Here is a 25,965-nt window from a genome sequence, read left to right as displayed (position 1 = left end):
AGCACCCGAGGCCGCCGGCCCCACCCCGCTCACCAGGAAGGCACAGAGCATGTAGAAGCTGATGAAGTAGAACACGGCAAAGCTGCTGCCACAGGGCGTCTCCCCCTCCGTGCTGTTGCCCGGCTCTGACTCAGGGGCGCACTTCTTGCCCGGCATGCAGGCCAGCATGATGTCCTGCCAGGCCTCCCCGGTGGCGCACCTGCGAGAGACCACGCCCAGAGCGGCTCACACAGCCCTCCTCCTGGGGGAACCACTAAATTGGGTCTGGGGCTTTTCAGTCCCCCCAGCGCTGGAATATCCACAGAATATGAAGACATACAACACTGCACGCCTGAAAGTTTTATGGGAAAGGTAACAGATCGCGTCTTTTCTGAAAAGTTCCTCTTTCTGCAATCTCTGTTAAGTGTTGAGATTTAGCCATCTGGATGCATTTTAGTTCTGGTTCAGTCACCCTGTGTAGTGGCTGCTTTGTATTCCATTAAAGCCCAAGTGATAAGGCTTTTCCTTCCTGTGCTGTCACCAGGGAGCCTGCAGCCACCACAAAGGGCCATTGTGGGAGCCGGCTTCCAGGTGGACTCGCCAGTGGACAGCAGGTGGGTCCTCCCGATGCTTGGCCCTGCTTGTTATCCAAGCGTCGTCCGATTCAGGCTCTGGCATTAGGCAGGAGAGACACCACTGCTCTACAAATGTGCCAGCTCTTTCCTCAGCTTCACTGGGGCGTGACTGACCAACCAGACCGTGAGCTGGAGTGTAGATCACAACGATCTGATGTGCGTGCCCATCAGAAAGGGCTCCTCCCACTTAATTACACACCCATCCCCTCGCAGGTTTATCTTTTATTTTTGGTGAGAACATTTAAGTTCTACTGTCTTAGCAAGTTTCAGTGATACGATCCGTGTCATCAGCTACAGTCACCATCTTACAGGTTAGATCTCAGACCTCACTCATCCGACAGCTGAAAGTTTATGCCTTTTACTAGCCCCTCCCCCATGCCTCCACCCCCTCCCCCACCCCTCCATTCTTTCCTCTTCTATTCTGAGTTTAGATGTGTCAATTCTTGGTATTAGTGAATTTTAAAAAATATTGTTCATGTGATGGGTGTGAAATAAAAATTTACTGCTGTTTTAATTTGGTTTTAAAATGATGAGAAATTTTATTTCATCTGCTGAAACGGCAGGTGTTTGCCATCTGCCTCCTGGGCTATCTGTCTTCCTATTCATTTGCAGCATCTTCATACATTCTTTATATGAATCCTCTGTCAGTCACAAACCTTGCAAGCAATGTCTTCCATTCTGTGGCTCATTCCCAGCTCCACTGATGGTGTATTATAAAGAATAGAAGTTCTAAATTTCAGTGTGGTCAAACTGTTATTTTTCTTTAGTTTTGTACTTTTTTGCATCATGTCTGAAAGATCTTGCTGTATTCTAGGTCATAAAAAAAATCTTTTATATGATCTAAAAGGTCCAAAATTTTGCTTTTCATAATAATTTCATAATAACCCTTACTATGAAATTTATTTTGGGGTTCCATAGGAGACAGAAATATGCTTTATCTTCTTCTGTCCAGGTAACCAAATTAAAAAAAAAAATTTACGCATTTATTATTGGTTGTGCTGGGAGAAAGTGAAAAGCAAGGGAATTCCAGAAAACATCTACTTCTGCTTCATTGACTACACTAAACCGTTGACTGTGTGCATCACAACAAACTGGAAAATTCTTAAAGAGATGGGAATACCAGACCATCTTACCTGCCTCCTGAGAAACTTGTATTCAGGGCAAGAAGCAACAATTGGAACTGGACATGGAACAATGGATTGGTTGCAAATTGGGAGTATGTCAAGTGTGTATATCGTCAACCTGCTTAGTTAACTTATATGCAGAGTACATCAAGTGAAATGCCGGGCTGGATGAATCACAAGCTGGAATCAAGATTTCTGGGAGAAACATCAACAACCTCAGACATGCAGATGATATCACTCTAATGACAGAAAGCCAAGAGGAACTAAAGAGCCTCTCAATGAGGGTGAAAGAGGAGCGAGAAAAAGCTGGTTTAAAACTCAACATTGAAAAAACTAAGATCATGGCATCTGGTCCCATCACTTCATGACAAACGGAAGGGGAAAAGTGGAAGTAGTGACAGATTTTATTTTCTTCAGCTCCAAAATCACTGCAGATGGTGACTGCAGCTATGAAATTAAAAGATACTTGCTCCTTGAAAGAAAAGCTATGACAAACCTAGACAGCATATTAAAAAGCAGAGACATTACTTTGCCAACAAAGGTCCATATAGTCAAAGCTGTTATGCTTTTTCCAGTAGTCATGTATGGATGTCAGAGTTGGACCATAAAGAAGGCTTAGTGCCGAATAAGTGATGCTTTTGAACTTTGGTGTCGGAGAAGACTCTTGAGAGTCCCATGGATAGCAAGGAGATCAAACCAGTCAATCCTAAAGGAAATCAGTCCTGAATATTCATTGGAAGGACTGATGCTGAAGCTGAAACTCCAATACTTTGGCCACCTGATGTGAAGAACTGACGCATTGGAAAAGACCTTGATGCTGAGAAAGATTGAGGGCAAGAGGAGAGGGGGAGGGCAGAGGATGAGATGGTGGGATGCCATCACCGACTCAGCGGATAGGAGTTTGAGCAAACTCTGGGAGATGGTGAAGGACAGGGAAGCCTGACGTGCTGCAGTCCATGGGGTCGCCAAGAATCCGACATGACTAAGCGACTGAACGACAACAATGATTTTGACCAACTACCTCCTGTAAGTGGAATCGTACAGGAAACCTGGCCTTTTATGACTTGTTTCACTGAGCATCATGGCCTCAAGGTTCGTCTATGTCATAGCAGGAGTCAGAACTTCCTTCCTTTTTAAGGCTGAATCACGTTCCACTGTGTTGTAACCACATTGCTCTCATCCATTCTTCTCTCAAAGGACCTGCAGTTGCTGACATGCTGTAGCTACTGTGAATGCTGTTGCCATGAAGATAAGGGTGCTGGTATCTCTTTGATACCCTGCTTTTGATTTTTTAGGTATTAGTATATACTCGCATGTGGAATTGCTGGGTCATACAGAATTTTTAGTCTATTTTTGATATTTTGAGGAACCATCATACTGTTCCTCCACAGTGGCTGTTGTCATTTTGCATTCTCACTAGTATTGCACAGATGTTCCAATATCTCCACCCCCTCAGCAGGACTTGTGCTCTCATAGTAGCCATCCTGACGGGGTGCGGTGGTGTCTCACTGTAGTTTTAATTTGCATATCTCTGATGATTCGTGATGTTGAACATTTCTCATGTGCTCATTGGTCATTCACATATCTTCTTCGGAGCAATACTCAACTTCTCTGCTCATTTTTAAGTTGGACTGTTTCTCGTTGTCTTCGGCAATCCATTTCTTTGGCATTTAATTCTGTTTCTTCTCAAATTCTTACCCTTTGGTTTACTTTTCTCGTCTTATTGCATGGGATAAAACTTGTAGTATCGTGTTGAGACAGTGATGGTGTATGAGCTCATCTATTATATTTATGGATTAGCTACTGCCTGATATGGATGGAATGTCTGTGTCCCCTCAGAATTTGCATGTTGCAGCCCCAAACATCAGTGTGACAGAGCTGGCAGGCACTTAGGTTTAGAACAGGTCGTTGGGCTGGGGGTGTGTGGTGAGAGCAGCATCTTTATATCAGGAAAGAGACGTGCTCTCCTCTCTCCCCATGGAGCAGGGACACAGGGATCAGGATACTGTCTGCAGCCCAGGAAGAGGCTCCCACCAGGATGGGAATCATTGGTAACCCTGACCTTGAACTTCCAGCCTCCAGAAATGTGAGGAAAACACACCTGCTGTTTGTACCTCTCCATCTGTCCGTGGCATTTGTTATGGCAGGATGCCCAGACAAGAACATTATCTGTACATGAAAGAGGTTGTCTTCCTTTTTTAAATATTTGTTTATCTGGCTGCATCGGGCCTTGGCTGTCAGAAAACCCACCTGAAGAGGAGCAGCACAGCCTGGGGGAAGGTCTGGAAGTTGTTGTTCCTGTTGATCTCTGTCGTGTCATTCAGGGCGATTTTCCCAAACACCTGGCAGGGGAGAGGATGGGATCAGTGAGCCATGGACACAGTGGTCGTGGTTCCCACCCAGCATCCAATGGTCTTTTCAGGGGTCACAGCTGACCCTGGACAGACTGGCTCATAAGCTGAACAAAGTCCCCTTTGGGACCCAGAGGGCCTCATGGGGGCAGGCACCTGCTGCCTTGTCCAGCCCCCATCCCAGGCCCCCACTTTGGGCAAACATTCAAGAATAGCACCCCCAGCCCCCGGGAAGGGCCCTGGGAGAGCGGGTAGAGGCAGAGACCGAGACTTTGTGTCCGTGCAGGGGCAAGGCTCACTGGCCTTCCTCTTTCTCTTTTGGCTGCAGATTCTTGACAACATTTTCTTTTCTCTTAAAATAAAACTTCATTGAGGAATAATTAACAATTCATTGTGTAACTTGGGGGAGTTTCTCCCTATAGAGAGTGGAACCCAGGCTGGGGGCCACGGGGAGAGAGGGTCTCTGTGCACCCACAGGACACCATGGGGGTGGGAGGAGTGACGTTTCTGGTGACCTCTTTGACCCCAGAAGGGGGGCATCAGGGGAAGTGGGCTGGAGGCTAGAAGCCTGTCCTACCTGCATCCCGATCACGGCGTAGATGAAAAACAGCATCACGATCAGGAGGGCCACATAGGGTAGGGCCTGCGGGACATGTATGTGTGAGGCCGGTGGCGGGACCCCTCCCTGTGGCAGCATTTCTGCAGCCACCAGCTGCTGCCAGGCTCAGGGGGCACTTCCAGAAGTCCCACGGATGTTTTGGGTACTGAGGGGAACCCGAGTCTGGTTTTGACCCCACCCCTCCCCATGGTTTCAGGCACCTGAGATCTGGGGCGAGGGACCCAAAAAACTGGGCGCTGAGCTTGAGACAGCATGATGCTCCCTCGGCAGAAACAATCTAGAGTGAGCACAACACCCTCCCGCCACCCACCTGTCCTCATGCAGCCGGAGGGTTGGGGGGATACCCACCAGTCCCCCCACAGCTGTAAGCTGTTCCCCAGGTGGAGCAAAGGCAGGACCAAGAGGCCCTAAACAAGACAAGACCCTAGCTCAAGCCTGCTTCCTGGGCGGGCTTAACCTCTCTGAGCCTCAGTGTCCTTACCTGAGAAATGGGAGGAGTAGTGACCTCAGGGATTTGGGGGTCTGGCTGACTTAAGGCTCACAAAATGCTCAGGTAGCACTGGCCTGTGGCTGGTTCCTGCATCTTACTTGCTCAGTGTCCCTGCCTCCTCCTGGGGAGGCCTTGGGCTTGCAGAGCATGGACAGAGCCCACACACCTCCAGGTGGTGCCTCAGGCCCATGGAGTGTCCGTCCACCTTCAGGCCTGCTCCTCAGCCCCCTTCCCAGCCCAGAAACTGTTGGGGGTGGGTGAGTTTGTGAGGTCTGCAGTCACCCGTGGCTCTTGGATGCTGGGGTAGGCCCAGGCCTGACCCCCACTGAAACCACTCAGATCCCTGGAGCAGATGGCTGGGAGGGGGTGGGGAGGCACCTGTCCTGGTGGATGGGGTGGAGTGCCCCGACAACCCAGCCTCTTCCTCTGGCTGCAACTTCAGTCCTACATGTTTGGGTCAGAACCCACCCCGATCCTGTCCCTGGGCCCCTCCACACTGGGGATCTCTGTCTCAGGAAACCTGCAGTCAGGAGTTTCAGGTACAGGGGTCCCTATGCCAGCATCTTCAGGAAGTTCGGGGACCTAACAATTGTGCTTCTTCCAACCTCAGACGTGTATGAGATTCGTTAGAGAGGACAGGGCCAGGGCCAGCTATCCCACTTTTAGGAGGAAGTGACTCTTGAGAGCAGAGATCAACCCTGCAGTTGGCAGCCCTGAGGCCCCTTGGGGACACCAGGTCCTAGGGGGTCTGGTGAAGTCTGTAAGCGGGTGTGATGAGCAGACCCTGCTGGACCGCCTCTGGGAGGGGGTGACTGCCCCATGCTGACGATGCCTAAGCTGGGAGCACCGTCCGGGAGGACCTGGGGTGGGGTGGGCAGGGCTGGCTACCTGGAAGGACTTGATGAAGGTCCACAGCAGTGTCCGGATGCCCTCCCCACGGCTCAGCAGCTTGACCAGACGCATGACCCGGAAGAGGCGGAAGAAGGTGATGGAGATGCGAGAGTTCTCCTCCGCGTTCTGGGGCCGTTAACACAGCAGTTACCAGGCGGGTGGGCGGGCGAGGCTGCTCGGCACGGCCCGGGGTGGGGGTAGAGGCGAGCGGGGTGGTGGGCTGCACTAGACTCTCAGGCGCCCAGGGGTGGGCGGGCCAGCCCCTGGCCTTGGCAGCGCCCAGCAGTGCCCTGGCCCCGATCGTCTTCCCCAGCACCCCTAATCTTCCCCGCCTCCTTGGGGGGGGGCAGGTGATTCTGTAGCAATTCCATCTGCTTTGAGATCTAGGCTGAGAACCACCCCAGGGGCCCCAGCCTCCCTCTTGCCCGGCCCGGCTCAGGGTCCTTCATTCCCAGTGGGACCGGCTGGCTCTCTGCCAGGTGGCACTGGGGTCCTGGTGGGTGGGTGGGCTGCCCATGGAGGGTCTTGCTCCCTGGCTGCCCAGACTCGGCACTCTAGGTGTCATCTCCCCCACTTTCCATGGCCCCCCCCGCCCAGGCTGCAGGCCGCCCCGGGGTGTTGGTGCTGGGACCAGACCTGGCTGTCCCCCTGCTGCCCTCCACCCGTCTGGGGCCTGGGTTTTAGGCTGCAGACCTGAAGGGTGGGGGGCACGAGCTGGGAGGGCCAGGGCAGCAAGAGTGAGCCCTGGATGAGTCTGGCCTGGGTGTGGGGGGACCAAGGGGCCCTGTTCAGGGTGTCCTGGAGGGGGCGGGGGCCTAGCTGGCGGGCACCTGACCAGGTCTAGGGACAAGACCGGCTGCCCTGTCACCGTCTGCCTCCAGACCTCAGGGCACTCAGCACAGACAGACCCCTGACCCTCCCTGCCCACATGGGACAGAGAGCTGGGGGTGCTGGCCCCGGGAGCTGGCTGGCTCCCAGCCCTAGTACAGCCCCCAGCCCTGTGGCACCGGGAGAGAAGGGACCTTTGGGCTTCCTGTTACTGCTCCTGCCGCAGGGCCCCTGCTTGGAGGCGTCCCTGGGTTGTTGCTGAGCACTGTGTGGCCCCCGCTTCTCAACACCCAGCTCCTTTGGCTTTACTTCTAACCGTCTCCAGGTCAGATCGGGCCTGACAACACCCATGAAAATCCCACCAGCACAGAAGCCCTCATGTCCCCTGTGTCTAACCCTGTGGCTGCTCCAGGGGCCTCTCCTTTCACCTCCAACACAACAGGACACCCCCAAGGGGCAGGTTTACCAGCACACCCTGCTCCGCCCCGGGAGAGGCACACCTGCCCTTCTCTTTCTGAACCAAAGCTGCTCTCCAGGCAGTGCCGGGGCTGGGAGGAGCTGGCAGCAGGCCGCCCCCCCCCCCCGGCCCCCAACACAGGAAACCGCCTGCCTGTGTGGTTTGAAGTCTTTGATGCCCTTCCTCTTTGCATTTCTATCATCTGTGTACCTACTTGAAGTTCTACTTTCTCTCCTTAAAAGGAGATTGTGCCCACCAGAGGAAGGTGCAGAGGAGGCTCAGGGCTAACTCAGCCGTTGGCCCCCCGCGACGCTCGGAAGGAGAGGAAGAAGAAAGCACCAACTCACATGGAGCCTCAGCTGTGCGGCGAGTTTGGGAAGTGGGTGCCGCAGGGGCATCAACATCTGACTTGTTAAACAGCCAAACTCGAGCTTGCAGACTGAGTGGTCCTGGGCACCCAACGCTGCAGGTGCCCAATGCTCTACTGACCAGGAGAGGGGGCAGGACGCCCAGGGTCAGCTCTTCCAGCCATGGGCATGGGCTTTGTCAGGGAACGCCACCCTGGGTCTTGCCTCATCTGCTCACTTCGGGGCCTGGGGAATCAACCCACACTCCAGTCCTTCTACAAACTCACTATCGTTCCACGTATGAAGTCTCACTGCAGCCTCTTGGAGACAGCTGCTCCAAGGTGACTTCAAGGTCACTCAGAGTGGCTGCTCTCTCTCTTTAGCCAAAGACTCCTGCAGCAGGAGTGACCCTGACCACATGGCCTGCTTCAGGGACGCAGGCGTGTGGCTCAGTTCTAATGCCTCTCATAGCTAAGGATCCCAACTTAACCTCTCGTTGGGGCCTTGATCAGAGATCCCAGGAGCTGGTGATCAGGAGGGACCCATTGCCTCTCCACCTCCACTACATCACCTCTCTTTCCTCATTCCCAGGGGCCTCGCCATGGCCCCGGCTGGTGTCCTGTGCAAGCCCCACATCAGATTAAGGTTGGAGATGCCAACGAGCAGGGTCCTCAGGATGTTTAACAGGAACTGGCCCTCCGGTCTGATTCTCTCCCAGTGGCTTTTCAGATGGTCAAGGTCACAGTGAACTGCCACCCACAGGAAAGCTCAAGGACGAAACATCACACCAACAGCACTGACAGCTCGCAGACCAGGCAGGCAAGGCGCATGGCAGACACGGGTGGGTGACATGCATCGGGGCCGGGCTCCGAGACGCCGGGGGTTGGGGGGGCAGTGGGGACGTTGGGGGGGGGGTCACAGAAGCTGAGAGCGTGGTCTGGAGGCTCGGTCTTACCATAAAGGGAGAGCATTGGGTATGTTCAGCTGGCTTTAAAGAAAGGCAGACAGAGATAAGCTGTAATGAGTCTCCCACGAAGAGGCCCGCGTTCCAGGTCTCGGCGACACAGGAGCAACCCAGTGGCAGCAGAAGGCAGGAGGGCCAGGCGCGGGGCCCAGGCCTGGCAGGCGCGGGGCGTGACCGCCACCAGCTCCCCCCAGCCAGGCTCTTGGGTGTTCTGCCTGGAACCATCTCTGGTGGCAGACTGACTAATTCATATTCGTTATTGCTGAGGTCTTCTGGATTTTGAAGGTGGATTTTGTGTGTTTTTAATCAGCCCTGTGTCCTGAGATAGCCTCCAGGGGCTGGCACTGCACACACCCAGCACTGCCAGCTGAAGCTGAAAGGCCTTGCCTGTGCCCCGGCCGCTTTTGGCCCACAGGTATTTGAGCAATGGAGCCCCGGGGCGGTGACCCTCCAGGTTCCGGGGAGGACCGAGGTTTGGGTACCCCCTGTGCGGTAGGGCCAGCCTTCGAGCTGAGGTTCCTGGTCCCCAGGTGTGGACCGTGGTCACAGGCATGAGATAACGAGTGTGGACTTGGTTTTTAAATTTGAAAGCCCTGCACACAATTGAGGACATTAGTGTTAATGCCCTGGGAAGCTGTCCTCACAGGTCTGACCGGGGACTCGTTTGGGGGCTGGGGACTCGTTTGGGGGCCGGGGACTGGGCTCAGGCGAGCATTCCCGGCAGCCCAGAGCTGCATCCGGGGAGGCACCCTGCCCTTTGGCCCCTGGACAGTCCTGGCGCCCAGAGCCGCTGACTCCACCTTCACTCCACCTCCACAGCCGCCCTCCACTGTCAGAGGGTTGCTCCTGTGTTTAGTTCTCAAGGTACAAACAAGGACAACGTATAATAGGGCTTCTGAAGGACGGAATTGTGCACAACCAGACATTTGCTCGCAGGCTGAAAATTCTTCTTTGGTAATAGATTTCTCAGCAAATTCCTTTTTTACCAAAGCAAGTTGGGAGGTGTCCTTTTTACGGACTGGTGGGGACACAGGGTGAGGGATGGGAGGAGGAGGGAAGAGAGAGGACACCTCTCAGGTCACTTATGGACCACGGTCAAGAGCCGTCCCTGCTCCCTGAGGGGCACTGGCTGCCAGGTCCACCCACGTGCCTGGAGGGGGCGGGTGTCTAGGACATGGCCAGCAGGCCAGGACAGAACACGGAGACGACACAGACACACATGCACACACATGCACACAGGAAGCTTCTGGTTGGTCAGGGGCCTGTGCCCTGCATGAACACCTAGGAGCTCTGTGTTTCAGGGGTTCTGTGGGCAAGGGGCACAAGGCCTCCATACACACTTAGGGCTGGGGCTTTGGCTACTGCTTCCATCTGGGATGCGCCCTGAAAACAACCAGAGCTGCCCGTACTCCTAACATCCCTGGGTAGAAGCTTGAAGTCTTCTGGTCAACCCCATCCTGAATGGGCCCAGAAGGGCTGACTCAGAGGGCCCACCTGGGTCACCTGGCCCAGCCCAATGAGCCTTGGCCAAGACAGAATAATTAAAACTACTTATTTTATTTCTTAAACACTCAGTATTCTTCCTTTGGGATTTTAATGTTTTTTTAAGCGTAACTTTTTTGTTTTTTATTTGCCTGTGCTGCCCAGAACGTGGGACCTTAGTTTCCTGACCAGGGATCAGATCCGTGTCCCCTGCAGGACTCTGGGGGCTGAACTGGGGAGCCCCGTTTGTGCTGGCAGTCATGCAGGGAGTGGTTGGAGCCTCAGGAGCCTCACTGTTGTTCATCTGCAGCCCGACGGCCCGCCATGTGCTGTTACCTGCAGAACTCACACTACACGGGGCTGACTGCAAGATCATCAGGATTGTTTTATCTTCCTTGGGAGAAACAGTCATTCAAGCAGACAACCAACAAGAGGAGTTCATGGAAGATAAATGAACAGAGTCAGTTTGTCAGGAGCACTCACAACAACACAAAGTCCTGTATGTGGGCGGTGTGGGGTTGGGGAGACAGATACACAGAGACAGAGATGGACACAGCGAGCCTGAAAGGTGGAGAAGAAATAGACTCAAGGAAACGAATAAGCAGAAGCAAGAAGTGACATGAGAGAGTGAGTGCTTTGGGGGCGTGGTCAGTGTTTTGGGGCCAGAGATTGGTCCCCTCACTTCCTCCATGAGCTCAGGGCATAGTCGAGGTCCCTCTGCTGTGGATGGTCTTTGGCTGAGCCAGCTGCTGGGGACTAGCATCACCCACTGACTGGAGGGCTGGCCATGTGGCCCAACAGGGCTATGCCCTGCCTGCTTCCTTTTGTCCAGTCCTGATTTAGGGCAAAGGAGGGGAATTATGGGGCTTCCCTGGTGGCACTAGTGATAAAGCATCCACCTGCCAATGTAGGAGACGTAAGAGATGCCGGTTTGATCTCTAGGTCAGGAAGATCCCCTGGAGGAAGAAATGGCTACCCACTCCAGTATTCTTGCCTGGAGAACCCCATGGACAGCGGAGCCTGGTGGGCTACAGTCCAGGGGGTCGCAGAGTCGGACACGACTGAAGCTACAGAGCACGCACGCACGGGGGTTGTACGTGGAAAGAAAAACTAAGAATGGGGCAGGAGAGGGAAGGACATGAGATGGGGAACGCATGTATACCCATGGTTGATTCATGTCAACGTATGGCAAAACCCACTACAATGTTGTAAAGTAATTAGCCTCCAATTAAAATAATTAAAAAAAAAGAAAGGAAATGAGAAGATGACAGAAAGGGAAAGGGTCTAGGTCAGAAGGCTCACTCGGTCAGAGCAAGCGGGTCCCCGCTGGGTCCCGGCTGTCGGGATGTGGGACAGCTAACATGGCCAGGCTGAGAACCCCCTCCAGGGGCCTCTCGGCTCAGGCCTGAGGGAAGGATCTTCCTCCAGGTCTCAGCTTTGGGACACTCTCTGCCTCCACCCTGGAGGCCTCATCAACTTGCTGCCCAGCACATGGATCTCGTCCTGTAGGTGGAGGCTGGGCTCAGGAAGTGGCTCCCCGCGTCCGACTGGACTGCGGCCTGTCGAAGCCCCGCTCACGGCTGGCGAGCAGGGCTCTGCTCAACCTCTCGGGGCCAGCTTCACTTACAAGCGGAGGAGAAAGTGCCCTTCAGGACAGTGGGAGGCCAAGGTTCATCTTCTCACTAGGGGTCCTGCTCCTGAAGGCCTTACGTCCACGCTCAAGGCACTTCTCTAGGTCCAGCCTCACTTCCGTTCTTTTAAAGGCAGTGTTACTTCCCAGCAGGCAGCTTCCTGAGTCAATACCGCCCTCTGTGACCAGTGTTTTGGGAACAAGGCGCCTTGGTGGCTTGTTGGGGGCGTTGGGTGGGGGTGGTGCTGAGGCGGGGAGGAGCTCGAAGGGACTCCAGGAGCTGGGGTAGGGGGTGGGGGCGGCACAGGAAGGTGGCAAGGATCATGGCTCCCTCCTCAGCTTGGCCCGAGACCACCAGTCTGATTTAATTGACCTCAGAAGCAACCCAGGCCAGGCAGACCACTGCCATCTGGACACTGACGTCTGTTCTGGCCCCTCGGCCATGGTGGGGGCAGGGAAGCTGGGCGGGGAGCCAGGCGTGGGCTGCGGGTTGGGTGGAGGGAGGGAGGCTCTGACTCAGCCCGAGGGGGTGGGCGTGCAGCAGATGTTTTGACTCAGGACGTGGCCAAAGTGGGAGCCAGTGAGGGGAGTCGTTGGAAGCCAGGCCCATGGGTCTGTGGTTAAAAGACTGCTGGTTCTAGGAGCCAGGTGGGTAGCACCCACCTAGGGCACCAACGTGCACCCTGGAAGCTCCGAGCCAAGTCCTGTCCCATCCATGTCCCCTCCGCCCACTTTCTCCCCCTGTCCAGGAGGCAGTGTGTGTGTGTGTGGGAGCTCCATACTTGCTGTGCCCTTTGGCCTCCAAGCCCCACTGGCCCACAGTCCAGGCGTCCGAGCATCCCCACATGAGGGTTCTGACTCCATGGCCCCTGATCTCCACATGTGGACCTGCCAGGAGGTGTCCAGCCCCCAGGCGAGTTGTTGCTCTCGGTCACGTGGCATTCTTGTCCCTACAGGTGACTAGGGACACCTGTGTTCCTGACAAAGGACCTGGGCCTCCCAACACTTTCTGTTAGCAGTGGAGGGAGGTTGGGGGTGCTGGCTGAATCCCTGGAAGCTTCCACAGATTTCCTTCTGGATAAAGAATTCCAGACTTGAGGGACAGAGGAGGAATGGGGGCTTCCTCAGGGACATGAGCAGGAGGAGGTTCCGTGTCGGGAAGGGCCAGGCAGCTGGGCCACAGACATGGACAGCTGGGGCCCGGGGCCTCCTCCAGGCACATCGTGGGGTCCAAGGCATCTCCCAGAGCAAGGGGGTTGTACTGAGCCAGAGTCCTCATGCCTGGATGGCTGTGTCCCCTTTCCAAATGGTGGAGCGGCTTCATCCTCGATTCCTGTGCACAGCAAGTGGGTGCCTGGACCATGGACACCTCTTCCTAAAGGTGCCAAAACCTCCCCTTCGTGCTCAGGTGAAGTCTCAAATCTGGTGCTCTTCCTGACCCCCCGCCCTGCTCGTCCTGCCCAGGGACCCTCAGAGACGTCGCCTCACTTTTCTCAGGCCTTTGTTGTTCCTGTTCAGTCACTCAGTCGTGTCTGACTCTGTGACCCCATGGACTGCAGCACGCCAGGCTTCTCTGTCCTTCACCATCTCCCAGAGCTTGCTCAAATTCGTGTCCATTGAGTTGGTGATGCCATCCAACCATCTCATCCTCTGTCGTCCCCTTTTCCTCCCGCCCTCAATCTTTCCTAGTATCAGTGTCTTTTTCAACGAGGTGGACCAGGTGGTCAAAATATTGGAGCTTCAGCATCAGTCCTTCCAATGAATATTCAGGGTTGATTTCCTTTAGGATTGACTAGTTTGATCTTGCTGTCCAAGGGGCTCCCAAGAGTTTTCTCCAGCACCACAATTTGAAAGCATTAATTCTTCAGTGTTCAGTCTTCTCTAGGTTCCAACTCTCACATCTATACAAGACTACTGGAAAAACCATAGCTTCGACTATACACACTTTTGTCCGTAAAGTAATGTCTCTGCTTTTTAATACCCTGTCTAGGTTTGTCATAGCTTTTCTTTCAAGTAGCAGTGTATTTTAATTTCTTTCAATTTTTAGGTATTTGCTTTGTTTAGATTCACCTCTTCACTACAGCTCATCTTCAGAGAACAGCACCTGTCTTCTCCACTCCCCACCTTCTGATCCCCTCACTTGGTACTTCTCATCTTTCACATACCATTGAGACTTCCTGGCTTTCTGTGCCTGATCATCCCCTGGCCCTAGGACACTGGCTCCTGAGGGTGGGCTTCTGTTTGGTCCACGATGGATCCCAAGTGCCTGGCACACAGAAGGCAATGATGGTTCCTAGGAAGCCCACCTCCGTAGGGGGCACCAGAGCCCAGCAGAGGTGGGAGGACGATACTGTTGAAGAGAAGGGGGTGAATCTGAACCTGGGGAGTATCTAGAGGGATGAAGACAGCATCTGGTGATTTCAGGAAAGAGAGTCAAAGATGAGGAGTTACAGGTGAAGAGCCTCCAGAAATCCTAAGGCTGGAATGGGACGTTCATCCGAGAAGGGAGGTCTGGTGAAGAAAGTAGGACTAGAAAACTCAAGGGGGGTGGGTGGAGCTGGAGCAGTACCCAGGAAAGTCCTGGCGCCGAGCTCTTTCCTCCCCCAGGGAGCGCCAGGCCCCAAGCTGCTGGCGGCAGGAGGCGGAATCTGCAGTAGAGGGCCCTGCTTGGGAATGAAGTGCCGCTGCTCCTGTAACGGGACCCCATGATCCTGGCTGCCATCTGGGTGCAGGGTCATGTCCCTGCTTATGGGCCAGGCTCGTCTGGCTTGAGTTACAGGCAGTGGTCAGTGAGCTTGCCTTGATCCGGCCACACCCATTAACCAAGAGTCCAGTGTCTCTGGGAACAAGGGCTGTGAGTCTGTGATTGGCAGGTGTGTTGGCAGGAAGCTTGGAAAGGATGTCCTTGGCTTGGTGCCATGATCTCTCCCCTTCAACAGTGCTCTCCAGTGTATGCTGGGCTCTACATGAATGCTCTCAGCTGAGCTTCAAACCCTGGCAGTAATACCATGCTCCCCAAACCGTGGAGGAGCAGCGTTAGGACTCCAGCACTTGGTCTGACCTGCGTCCAGCCCTCTCCTCTGGCCCCTGCCTGGGGTGACAAGGTGCGTCTCCTAACTGCATGTGTGGGAGGGAAGGGAAACAGTGGGGGCTGCGTGGAGGGTCTCTACCCCCGCTTTGCTTTCCATCACAGGCGCTGTCCCCGTTCTATCTCTGGACCACCCTCCCCATGGCTTCTGACAGACTCCTCCATCTATGGGGTGAGAAGCACCTCCAGGTGGGCGAAGGGAGCCTGGGAGGAGCTGAGGGCTTCCAGCCGGAAGGGGCACTGGCCTGTAACTTCTTGTTTTGAAAATAAAAAACCTCCTATGGTTCTTTAGGATATAAACCATGGAACATATGGGCTGAGCCAATCCTGGCCAGCAGGAGGCCACGCACGAGAAGGGGATGTGAGATTCACATGTTAACAAAGGGCACTGCAGACTGGACAGACAGCAGCGCTAGCCCCAGGTGTGGGGAGCCAGCCACTCTGGGAGGGCTGGGCTCCAGTCGAGGGGTGGGAGAGGCACTGACGGGCTGTACCTTCACCTGTGCTCCTCACCTGTGCCCCAGCCTCACCTGGTGCCCTCACCTGTGTCATACCTTTACCTATGCCCCATCTTCACCTGTGCCCTGCCCTCAGCTATGCCATACCCTCGCCTGTGCCCTGCCGTAACCTGTGCCCTGGCCAGTGGGGATGATCACCCTTGACTGTTAGGCTCATGGGGGATGGACTCCAGAGCTGGAGGCCATGGCAAACTGTAAATGGAAACCGTTGTACAGATGGAGGTTCTGCATGTGATGCCAATCGCCTGTCCTGGGGTCCTGCACCACCCCAACCACCAATTTTTGGGGTAGAAATTTTATATTCTGGCAATTTTTCCTTTGTCTTTGCTTTTTGTTTAAAAACAGCAGTCAGTTCAGTCACTCAATAGTGTCTGACTCTGTGACCCCATGGACTGCAGCACATCAGGCTTCCCTATCCTTCACTATTTCCCTGAGTTTGGTCAAACTCATGTCCATTGAGTCGGTGATGCCATCCAACCATCTCATCCACTGTTGTCCTCTTTTCCTCCTGTGTTCAATCTTTCCCAGCACCAGAGTCTTTTCCAATAAGTCAGTACTTCACATTAGGTGGCCAAAGTATTGGAGCTTCAGTTTTAGCATCAGTCCTTCCAATGAATATTCAGGACTGATTTCCTTTAGGATTGACTGGTTTGATCTCCTTCCTGTCCAAGGACTCTCAAGATTCTCCTTCAGCACCACAGTTCAAAAGCATCAATTCTTCCACGCTCAGCGTTTTTTATGGTCCAACTTTCACATCCATACATGACTACCAGAAAAACCATAGCTTTGACTAGACAGACCTTTGTCAGTAAAGTAGTCTCTGCTTTTTAATATGCTGTCTAGGTCTGTCATGGCTTTTCTTCCAAGGAGCAAGCATCTTTTAATTTCATGGCTGCAGTCACCATCTGCAGTGATTTTGGAGAAAATAAAGTCTCTCACTGCTTCCATTGTTTCCCCATCTATTTGACATGAAGTGATGGGACCAGACGCCATGATCTTAAGTTTTTTGAATGTTGAATTTTAAGCCAGTTTTTTCACTCTTCTCTTTCACTTTGATCAAGAGGCTTTTTAGTTCTTCTTTGCTTTCTGCCATAAAGGTGGTGTCATCTGTACATCTGAGGTTATTGATATTTCTCCTGGCAATCTTGATTCCAGCTTGTACTTCATCCAGCCTGGCATTTCACATGATGTACCCTGATATAAGTTAAATAAGCAAGATGACAATATGCAGCCTTGACACACTCCTTTCCCAATTTGGAACCAGTCCACTGTTCCACATTCAGTTCTAACTGCTGCTTCTTGACCTGCATACAGATTTCTTAGGAGGCAGGTCAGGTGGTCTGGTATTCCCATCTCTTTAAGAATTTTCCACAGTTTGTTGTGATCCACACAGTCAAAGGCTTTGGTGTAGTCAGTGAAGCAGAAGTAGATGTTTTTCTGGAATTCTCTTGCTTTTCCTATGATCCAACAGATGTCGGCAATTTGATCTCTGGTTTCCCTGCCTTTTCTAAATCCAGCTTGAATATTTGGAAATTCTTAGTTCATGTGCTGTTGAAGCCTCACTTGGAGAATTTTGAGCATTACTTTACTAGCATGTGACATGAGTGCATTTGTATGGTAGTTTGAGCATTCTCTGGCATTGCCTTTCTTTGGGATTGGAATGAAAACTCACCTTTTCCAGTCTTGTGGCCACTGCTGAGTTTTCCAAGTTTGCTGGCGTATCGAGTGCAGGACTTTCACAGCATCATATTTTAGGATTTGAAATAGCTCAGCTGGAATTCCATCACCTCCACTAGCTTTGTTTGTAGTGATGCTTCCTAAGGACCACTGACTTGGCACTCCAGGATGTCTGGCTCTAGGTGAGTGATCGAACCATCATGGTTATCTGGGTCATGAAGATCTTTTTTGCATAGTTCTTCTGTGTATTCTTATCACCTCTTCTTAATATCTTCAGCTTCTGTTAGGTCCATACAGTTTCTGTCCTTTATTGTGCCCATCTTTGCATGAAATGTTCCCTTGGTATCTCTAATTTTCTTGGAACAGATCTCTAGTCTTTCCCATTCTACTGTTTTCCTCTAGTTCTTTGCATTGATCACTTAGGAAGGCTTTTTTCCTCTCCTTGCTAGTTTTTGGAATTCTGCATTCAGATGGATATATCTTTCCTGTTCTCTTTTGCCTTTCATTTTTGTGTGTGTAAATGCATATGCACAGAAAAAAAACAGCAGGCTGAGTGATGACGCGGGCCTGGCCACAGTGGCCTTCTTGCCTAACCCCAGAAGACCCTGGAACTGGGTATGTCTTGTGTACCCAGGGATCTGTCTGCTGTTACCTTCCTGCCCTTTGTTCCTGCACAGACCCCCACAGAGACCCCTCCTCCAGAGACAGGCCCACTCTGACCCTCCCTCATCTCCCCCAAGAGGGCCCCTTGGTCTGAGCACAGGGCCCTGGTCAGGGATATGAATGTGCAGGAATCCGAGAGCCACTGGGATACAACCTGGGGCCACACGGAGGTGCGGGGAGTGGTGCGAGGGAGAAGCGGCCTCGGTTGGGGGGAGCTCAGTTTCCTTGTGCTCCAATGATTTACTGGATAAGGTCAAGGGAGTGCATGTGCATGGGAGTTTACACACACACACACACACACACACACACACATACACACATCACAAGACAAAGACGACCCCAGGGGATCCCTGAGACAGAGGGGCAACCAAATCTGAGCAATGGGTCAAGCAGGAAGGGGTGAGGTTGACAGGAGGACGTAACGGCCTCCTCCCAGCATCCATCCCCTGGAAGGGGCAGACAGGCTTCTGATGCGGAATCAGGACAAGAAGTAATGTCAGTTCAATGACTGGCAGCCAGCTTTGGGGTGGAGGGGCGGGTAAGGACTGGGGTAGAGGGGCTGACGGTTGTGGGGGGTTTCTGACACCTTAGATCAGAACCCTTCAGCATCTGCTCTGAGCTGTCACTCAATGGTTCAGTGCATCAACATTTGTGCAAACATTATCAAGTCTCTTAACCAATGAAAAACCATGACAAGGAACTAAACCACACATGTTAAAGACCAGCCGCAAGAGGGCTTGCCTACAGATAGAGAGAGAAGGTTGGGCATGCTGGGGACAGACGAGCGTGTGCAGGGGCTGAAGACTGTCTAGGAGGGGCAGCTCCCAGGAGCAGGTGCAGGAGGCCCTGGAGCCAGACTTGGGGGTGGGCCAGGGAGAGCCAGGCAGGGGCAAGGCTGGTCCTCAGGACAGGTTCATGTGGGGCCAGGTGCTCCACAGTAAGCAGAAGGGGGTTGGTGGTGGGTAAGAGCCCTCTCCAGAGAAGAGGGATACGAGCTGCTCTCCCAGCGAGGGGCCCTTCCAGCGTGAATACGGGGCGGGGTGGGCTGAGAGGGCTGGCCAAGCGGGAGCCTCTGCCTGCCCGGGGTTCCTTGGGAGAGACCTTTCCTGGATGCTGGAGCAGGAAGGGGCTGGGTCCCTGCCCTGGCAGCTGCCCAGGGGTTGTAAACAGCCTTCCATCGTCTTACTCCGGGCTCTCGGGGCTGCGTCCTCCTAGACAGTGTGCATCATGCCAGGCTGATTATAAAGAGGAGAGGAAAGGATGCAGGAGTCAAAACTCAGAAGGAGAGGAGGGCCTAACTCGTTCCAAATGTTAAAAAGAGACTAAAGAAACTTCAAAATGAAGCAACAAGAAAAAAAAATCCTTTAAACCAATTTAAACAAACAAATGAGAATAAGGAAGTGGAAATGAGCTGGGAGGAGGAGAGGAGGCAAAGGAGAGCGATGGGGGTGAGCGTGAGGCAGGCACGGCGTCACAGGGTGGGACGCCGGTACTTACGTTTACCTCGGTGATGGCTATATCAACAATGCTACCCACAACAATCAAGGCGTCAAATGTGTTCCATGCATCACAGAAATAGTGCTGCATGGGCAGAGGAGCCGAGGGAGGGAGGGAGAGAAAAACCAGCGACAAAGGAAACAAAACAAAAGGAAGAGGAAAATGAAAACAAAACAAAACAAAGCATGAAAGAAAGGAGAGAAGAGAAAAAAATGAGAAAAGAAAGAGGTTATGTGGGCATACTGGACCCCTTACCACTCCACAGTTCTGGAGGTGCATGCCTGCACCTGTTGCTCACGGAGCCTGACAAAAGTGGGTTAGTCGGGGGCCGGGCGGGCATCCGGGAGGAGCGGGAGCCTTTGCCCGGCCCGGCGGAGTGGGGACAGTGGGGGGCTCACGTCCCCCAAGACGGCGGCAGGTGCGAGAGAAAGCATGACTGGAGCGGGTAAAACAGGAAACCAAAAAATAAACCGAAGGAGGTGAAGAGAGAGGGGGGCACGGAGGCGTCCTGGGCAGAGTCATACTCACATTCGTCTCACTGAGAATGACGTCAATTACGCTGCCAATTACGATCAGGAAGTCAAAGACATTCCAGGGGTCACTAAAGTAGCCCTACACGGGGCGGCAGGACGGGAGTGAAAAGGAAGGTTAGACAGACAGGCACAGAGCCCGCGGGGCCGCCGGCGCTGCTGGAGTCCGGGCCCAGGAGGGGCGGCCGGCCCACCCCACACCTGCCTTCCCGGGTGCCCCTCCTCAGACCCGGCCCCTGGCCACCCTTCCTGTGTCCCCAGCACCCCCCAGGCCTCCGACTTGTCCGAGGGCTGCCTGCAGGGACGGAAGTGACACGGGGCAGGGCTCTTGAGGCGTGATCTGGGAATCACAAGCAGCATCGGTGTGGTCCAGGTGGGTGGCCAGGCCCTTGGGCTCCGTGATGACTCAGGCGAAGCTCGAGATGACGAGGGGACCACGTCATCAGAGCAGCATCTACAATCAGGTCACCCTCCTGCCAGCCCCGGACCGGCATTAGCCCTGGATTTGCCTCTGTCCAGAGGCTTCCCTCACTTCAAGGAGATGGAGACTGGGTCAAGCCCAAAGTCTGGAAGTGTGTGTGTGGGGGGCCTGGACTGCGTCTCTGAAGCCCCTTCCCCAGCATCATCACTGTGACCAGCATCCTGCTGAGACGCCCTGAGAGAACAGGGCTCTCAGAGCCTTTCCTGCAGGCAGGGTGGGGGCCTGGGACAGAGGCCTCTTGGGAGGAGCACACGGGCCATAATGCCTGGTGCCTGGCAGGGAGCAGGGTGCTGAACCCACCCCCTTGTCCTGCACATGTGGATTTTGCCTCTTTTACACTGTATTTGGGGAAGGGAACAGATGTGTGTTTTTGAAACATTTCTGGAAGCATGTGGATGACTGACTATCTTCATTTCCGTGAGAAGTCCTGGGTGGGCAGACTCTCTGCGAAGACAGGACGGGTCCTCTCGGAGTGGAGGGGTCAGGTAGTGATGCTCCGGGACACACGGATGCACACTCGTGGTTCAGGAGCCGGGGAGCTGGGCGGCCGCTCTCCCGGGGGGTGGAGTGGGGAGGTTCAGTACCAGGGGAACATGTCTACTTTAAGAGAGGACATCTGCCCCTTTGGTCCTTCCAGGGAAGCCCCCACCTCTAAGCGTCTCCCAGGCCCCTCTCCCCAGCCCTCCTAGGGGTGGCCAACTCTCCCTTTGTGTTCCTGACTCTTAGGAGCCAGGCGTCTTCTGTTCTCCCATTTCTCCCGGCTCTATCCTGCTCCCCAACCCCTCACTTCCCAGCCGTGCCCCCTTTCAGCTGGATCACAAGACATGCTGTCCAGGCCGTTACTGTCAGTGTGGAGGTCAGGTCACAGGGCCTTCTCAGTTCCCAAGCATTTCTGACCATGTAAGCAGAAATGCCACCTCTGGACAACCGGCAGGGAGTAGAGGTTGGCTTAGGGCATGGGGGAAGTGAGGGTCACTTGGAACCCTGGCCATCTTGTCAGCTTCCTCGAGTGTTTCTCTGAATATCACAGGGCCCCTGGGGCAGAGAGAGACTTGCTCTCCCATTTGAGCTGTGAGCATGAAAGAACCCTTCCTGGGTGCTCACAGGGCATTTCAGACACATGGGGAGCACTGGTTTTGAGGGCAGGGGACAGAGTGAGGACCCCAAACGAACGACAAATGTGCATCTGTTCAACATAAGTTTTGGAAATCACTGGGGAGCTATCTCCAGGGGGGAAAACGGTTTCAGGAGGGAAGGGGTAGGGGGTTCAGGCAGAGAGAGGATGGAAGCAGGAACCAGAGAAGAGTCCAGGACGTCCTGCATCCAGCCTAGAAAACCCAGCAACAGAGCATTATTGGGGCCAAAGGGAGGAGGAAAGAGGGTGGCGGGCGTCTCGCTCGCAGGGAAGGCTGGAGTCTCCGGTTCACCAGAGGGACCTGGAACAGACAGGTGGGTCACCTGGGTCCGCGGTGCGGCTGAGGGGAGAGACAAGGGAGGAAGGCAGGCAGGAGCGGCGGACAGGAGGTTAACAGCAGGCAAGCACGGGGCAGGAGCCAGGCCCTGGGACCCTGCGACCCGCCCCCACTAAAGCATCGCCCGTCACCCCTGCTCTCTGGTTGCAGAGTGACCAGGCCGCCCCCCTCGGAGGCTCCCTCTGCTCACGCCCTCGCCCTCTGCAGGCTGTGCTGCTGGGGCTTTCGGTGGACCTCTCTGACCTGCGGGTCCAGGGCCTCCACTGGCCGCAGAGCCCACCAGTTCCCGCCCAAAGGAGGTTTACACATGGCCCGAGTGGGGTGGAGGTGACAGGGTTCCTTTAAGATGCCAGCTCCTACTGACCCGTCCACCCCCCATTCTATCAATCTTCCAAGCTGGACCATGGACACAGCTTGATTCAGCTGTCAGCCCCTCCTCCCACCCGTTCCACACCCACCCCAGAAACAGCTGACACCCTCCAGGAGGTCAGTGGTTGCCCGGACACACCTGCCAATCCCCAGGTGGACAGGACCTGTTTGCTGGAAATCTCGGGTGACACAGGTTTGCGGGGTGATGCAGGAAGCAGACTGGGAAAATACCACAGACTTTCAGGAAGTCTGGCTGACTGGAGCCAGGTCACACACCCGTTCTCTTCTTGGTGGAAGTCAGGGTCAGGAAAAGGGTTTCCGGGCTCTCCCTGACCTGGTGAACCAAACCTCTCAAGGTCCAGCTCCTCAGAGCCAGGAAGGGCTGGTCATCGGGGGGATAGAGCTTTGGGCTGGAAGCCTTCTCTAAGCCTGCAGGGTGAGTGGACACCCAGCCTTGGGATGCCTTGGGTGTGTCCCTGGGGTTGATGGGCCAGCATCTGCCAGGAGCTATCTCTTCTCCTGAGTGCACCAACCCTCTGCTTGCTGGCTTATGGACCAAACCAGCCCTGGCTTCAGCCCGTCGTTTCTGGGAAGGAGAGGCTGCCGCCCCAGCATCCCATGATGCACTGCACCTGTGTGAGAATTCAGACTTCTCTCTCGGATCATCTGTGCCCCAATTCACTTCATGCCTGGAGCTGTTCCAAGCTGAAGGAGGCGGTGTAGTGTGTGAGCCCTGGAGGCAGGATGTCTGGGTTCGAGTCCTCTCTCTGCCACTTCCTGGCTGGATGACCCTGAGCAGATGACCGCACCTCTCTGTGCCGAGGTTTCCCCACCTATGGCGACCTTCCAGTGATGGTGGGGGCGAGGTGGGACACAGGTGAGCCCTGCTCCTGCAGGAAGCCCAGTGCATCCAGTGACTGCCAGGGTTGCTGGAGCTAGTCTGCCCCTCCCAGGGAGGCCTGATGCACAGGGTCAGTTTTGGGGGTGGGGCTGGGCATTGGGGAAGGCAGAGCCCAGGACTGTGGGAGGAGGAGAGGGAAGGTGAAGCAACAGAACCCCAAGCTCCTTCAGGGGATCTCATCTTGAATCCTAGTGAGGACTAAGGAGGCAGGATCTAAAATGCAGGGGGAGACGGTGTGTGCTTGACCAGGGAAGGGAGACCAGTTGAGTCAGAGCTCAGCTAGACTGAGCCTGGGAGGCGGTGCCCCTGGTCCTGGAAGCTCTAGTCTTTCCTGGGCTCCAGGTCGTGGGTCTGGGAGATGGGGGGTGGGCGCAGCTGGCAGCCGAGTGTCACACTGGGAACTGCCGCCTTGCAGAGATAATGTCAACTGTACGCGGCATCACGATGTCCTCAGACATCACAGTGATCGGGGGCTGCTGGTGTCGAGTGGGTGGTCTGGCTGGCACACAGCTGCTCCCCCTCCTGCTTCCCACCTCCCTGCCAGCTCTACCCTGTGACCTGCCCTTCAAGAGGCTGGCGCCTCCCAGCACAGACAGCATGGGATAGAGGTGGGGCAGAGGGCAGCAGGAGGCAGGTGAAACCCAGGGTGGGTGGTGGTGACCCTCCAAGTTGTTCGAGGAATGCACACTTTGGACATCTGCTCTGGTTTTTCTTTGGAGTTGAGCTTTTCCTCCTCAGCAAAGTTTCAAAGGCCTTCACTCACTCATCTCACCGACATGTGATGAGTGCTCCGGGCACCTGGAGGTGAACTTGGTGTGGGCAGAGTACAAGCACCCACAGCCTCCCCTGATGGTATGGGACGGGATGGGAAGCAGCTGGGCTCCTTTGGGGTCTTGGGAGAGTCTTCCCCTGCCCTGTTGGCACTTGGCTCCACAGCAGGACTCCATTGCAGAACCACCCAGGATGAGGGTTTGAGGGGACCTGCCCGAATCTGGGGCTTTTCAGGTGGTGCTAGTGGTAAAGAATCCACCTGCCAATGCAGGAGTTGCAAGAGACTCAGATTTGATCCCTGGGCTTGGAAGATCCCCTGGAGGAGTGTATGGCAACCCACTTTAGTATTCAAGCTTGGAAAATTTCACGGACAAAGGAGCCTGGCGGGCTACAGTCCGTAGGGTCACAAAGACTCAGACACAACTGAAGCGAGTTGGCACACACACATTCCTAGCTATTGGATATTTTTCAGTGCTTATCATCAAGTGTATCTTAAAAGTTTTCTTCTGTCTTTGCTGATAAATTTCCATTCATAAGAGGACACTCCAGCTACTTGAACTCAATGAACTTCAATGAAGCTCAATGAACTTCAGATCTTTCTAACCAAAGCCTTTTCATGCTGACCAGTTCAGTCCTGCACAGTCTCAAAGGGCCCAGGGACCACTGGGAATGTCCAGGGAAGTTCTCCTGCTTGGGGGAGAAATCCCCTGGCCACTCGGTGTTCAGGACACACCTGTCACCTGTCCCACTCTTCAGACAGACAGAGAAGAGATCTACTTGAATTGACTTAATTTCTCAAAGTGGTGAGCAGAACAGATGAAAATGAAGACCAGAAACATCAGTTGCCACGAGGACACGGAAAGAACAAGGCCAGACTACAAATCGACCCACTGACCAACCAACCACAGAGACCAAGCGATGGGGAAGGAAGCCCAGCAGGCCAGCCTCAGACGCCCCCGCATCCCTGTTTTCTGACCGCCCTTCCTCAGCTGACGCTCACGGGTACAGACACGCAACACAGACATGCGGTCACGTTAGGAGCCCGGGTTGTGGGGTGGAGCCAGCTCAGTATTTCCATCAGAGCTGCAGACACTTTCCGGTTTGGTTTTCTGCCTGGAAATGTTGGCGATGCTTCCGGAATCTGTTCCTTAATGAGCGATTCCCAGGTGGAGCAGTGGTAAAGAAAGCACCTGCCAGTGCAGGAGACGCAGATTTGATCCCTGGGTTAGGAAAATCCCCTGGAGAAGGAAATGGCAACCCACCCCAGTATTCCTGCCTGGGAAATCCTATGGATGGAGGAACCTGGCAGGCTACAGGCCATGGAGTTGCAAACAGTTGGGCATGACTGAGCGACTAACACTTTGACTTTTTCCCTTTCTCTTTAAGCACAGACAGACCCTTCTGCGTGTGAAATGCAGATGCCCAATGTGGTTGTCTTACTTCTTTGGAAACGTTGCTCTGATTTTACCCTATCTTCTCACGACAGAAAGGAAGATGTACAGGAGGGCACTTTATGGTTCTGAGCACCCTAACTGGCTACTTCCCAGGTAACTGGCTTGTTCCTGGGTCTGCAGGATTCAGGGACAGTGTTCTCCGGGCTTAGGCCCATGCAGTGTCACCGCCACTCGCTCCTTAAGGCAGGTCTGTCTTGTACATCCCCTGAGCCCTGAAGCCGGACTCAGGAAGACCCCACAGGACTGTGCAGCATCACCTGACATTGTCAGAAACACATCTGACTCAACGCAGAGTGACTCAGGCCTTTGAACTATTTAACCCACACATCTCATGAGACTGGAGAAGACCATGCCAGTTCCCTCCTGGAAGCTGTCATCTGAGTTGGAGGCTCAGCCCAGCGATGGCCCGGCCCACCAGCCTCCCTGGGGTGTGCTGCTGTGGGCTCTGAGCCCGCCGGCCCCCTGGCCATGTGGCTTGGGACAGGGTCCCACAGAAGATGCCAGGGACATTCCGTGGTCTTCTCTGCCCCTAAATGGGACTGGGCTTGGAAGGTAAAGTAAAAAGAGCCTATTTGCTGCCCTGGAGGAGGTGGGAAAGCACCATGATTATCACCAAAGGACATTCATTAGGGTCTCATTCTGTGCATTCAGCCTGGGTTCCATACTCTGGACTCTCAGTTCCCTCTGGCAAGGGAGGCTTGGTGCAGTAAGAACACGGGCTTTCTTGTCTTTGAAGCCCCTCAAGGG

At 54.3% G+C, this 25,965-nt stretch overlaps 1 protein-coding gene across 14 annotated transcripts in view; it reads right to left on the bottom strand.

Moving 5' to 3' along the window:
• The window catches only part of CACNA1C (calcium voltage-gated channel subunit alpha1 C), a 388,445-nt gene that overhangs the window by 22,219 nt on the left and 340,261 nt on the right, over nucleotides 1-25,965 (bottom strand). For 4 of the 14 annotated variants that reach the window (XM_070453275.1, XM_070453261.1, XM_070453260.1 and 1 more), the window contains 7 exons: nucleotides 19,769-19,852; nucleotides 19,241-19,324; nucleotides 8,677-8,709; nucleotides 6,087-6,215; nucleotides 4,667-4,732; nucleotides 3,989-4,080; nucleotides 34-199 (listed from right to left, as the gene is read on the bottom strand). In XM_070453275.1, the coding sequence (XP_070309376.1) occupies nucleotides 34-199; nucleotides 3,989-4,080; nucleotides 4,667-4,732; nucleotides 6,087-6,215; nucleotides 8,677-8,709; nucleotides 19,241-19,324; nucleotides 19,769-19,852 (654 nt within the window). The remainder of the gene's footprint in view (nucleotides 1-33; nucleotides 200-3,988; nucleotides 4,081-4,666; nucleotides 4,733-6,086; nucleotides 6,216-8,676; nucleotides 8,710-19,240; nucleotides 19,325-19,768; nucleotides 19,853-25,965) is intronic. The other 10 variants (XM_070453272.1, XM_070453270.1, XM_070453269.1 and 7 more) reach the window with 4 other exon arrangements.

The sequence above is a fragment of the Odocoileus virginianus genome, chromosome 23, assembly GCF_023699985.2.
Source record: "Odocoileus virginianus isolate 20LAN1187 ecotype Illinois chromosome 23, Ovbor_1.2, whole genome shotgun sequence".
NCBI lineage: Eukaryota > Metazoa > Chordata > Mammalia > Artiodactyla > Cervidae > Odocoileus > Odocoileus virginianus.
The sequence above is the reverse complement of the archived record's forward strand: the minus strand, read 5'-3'. Positions and strand labels throughout refer to the sequence as shown.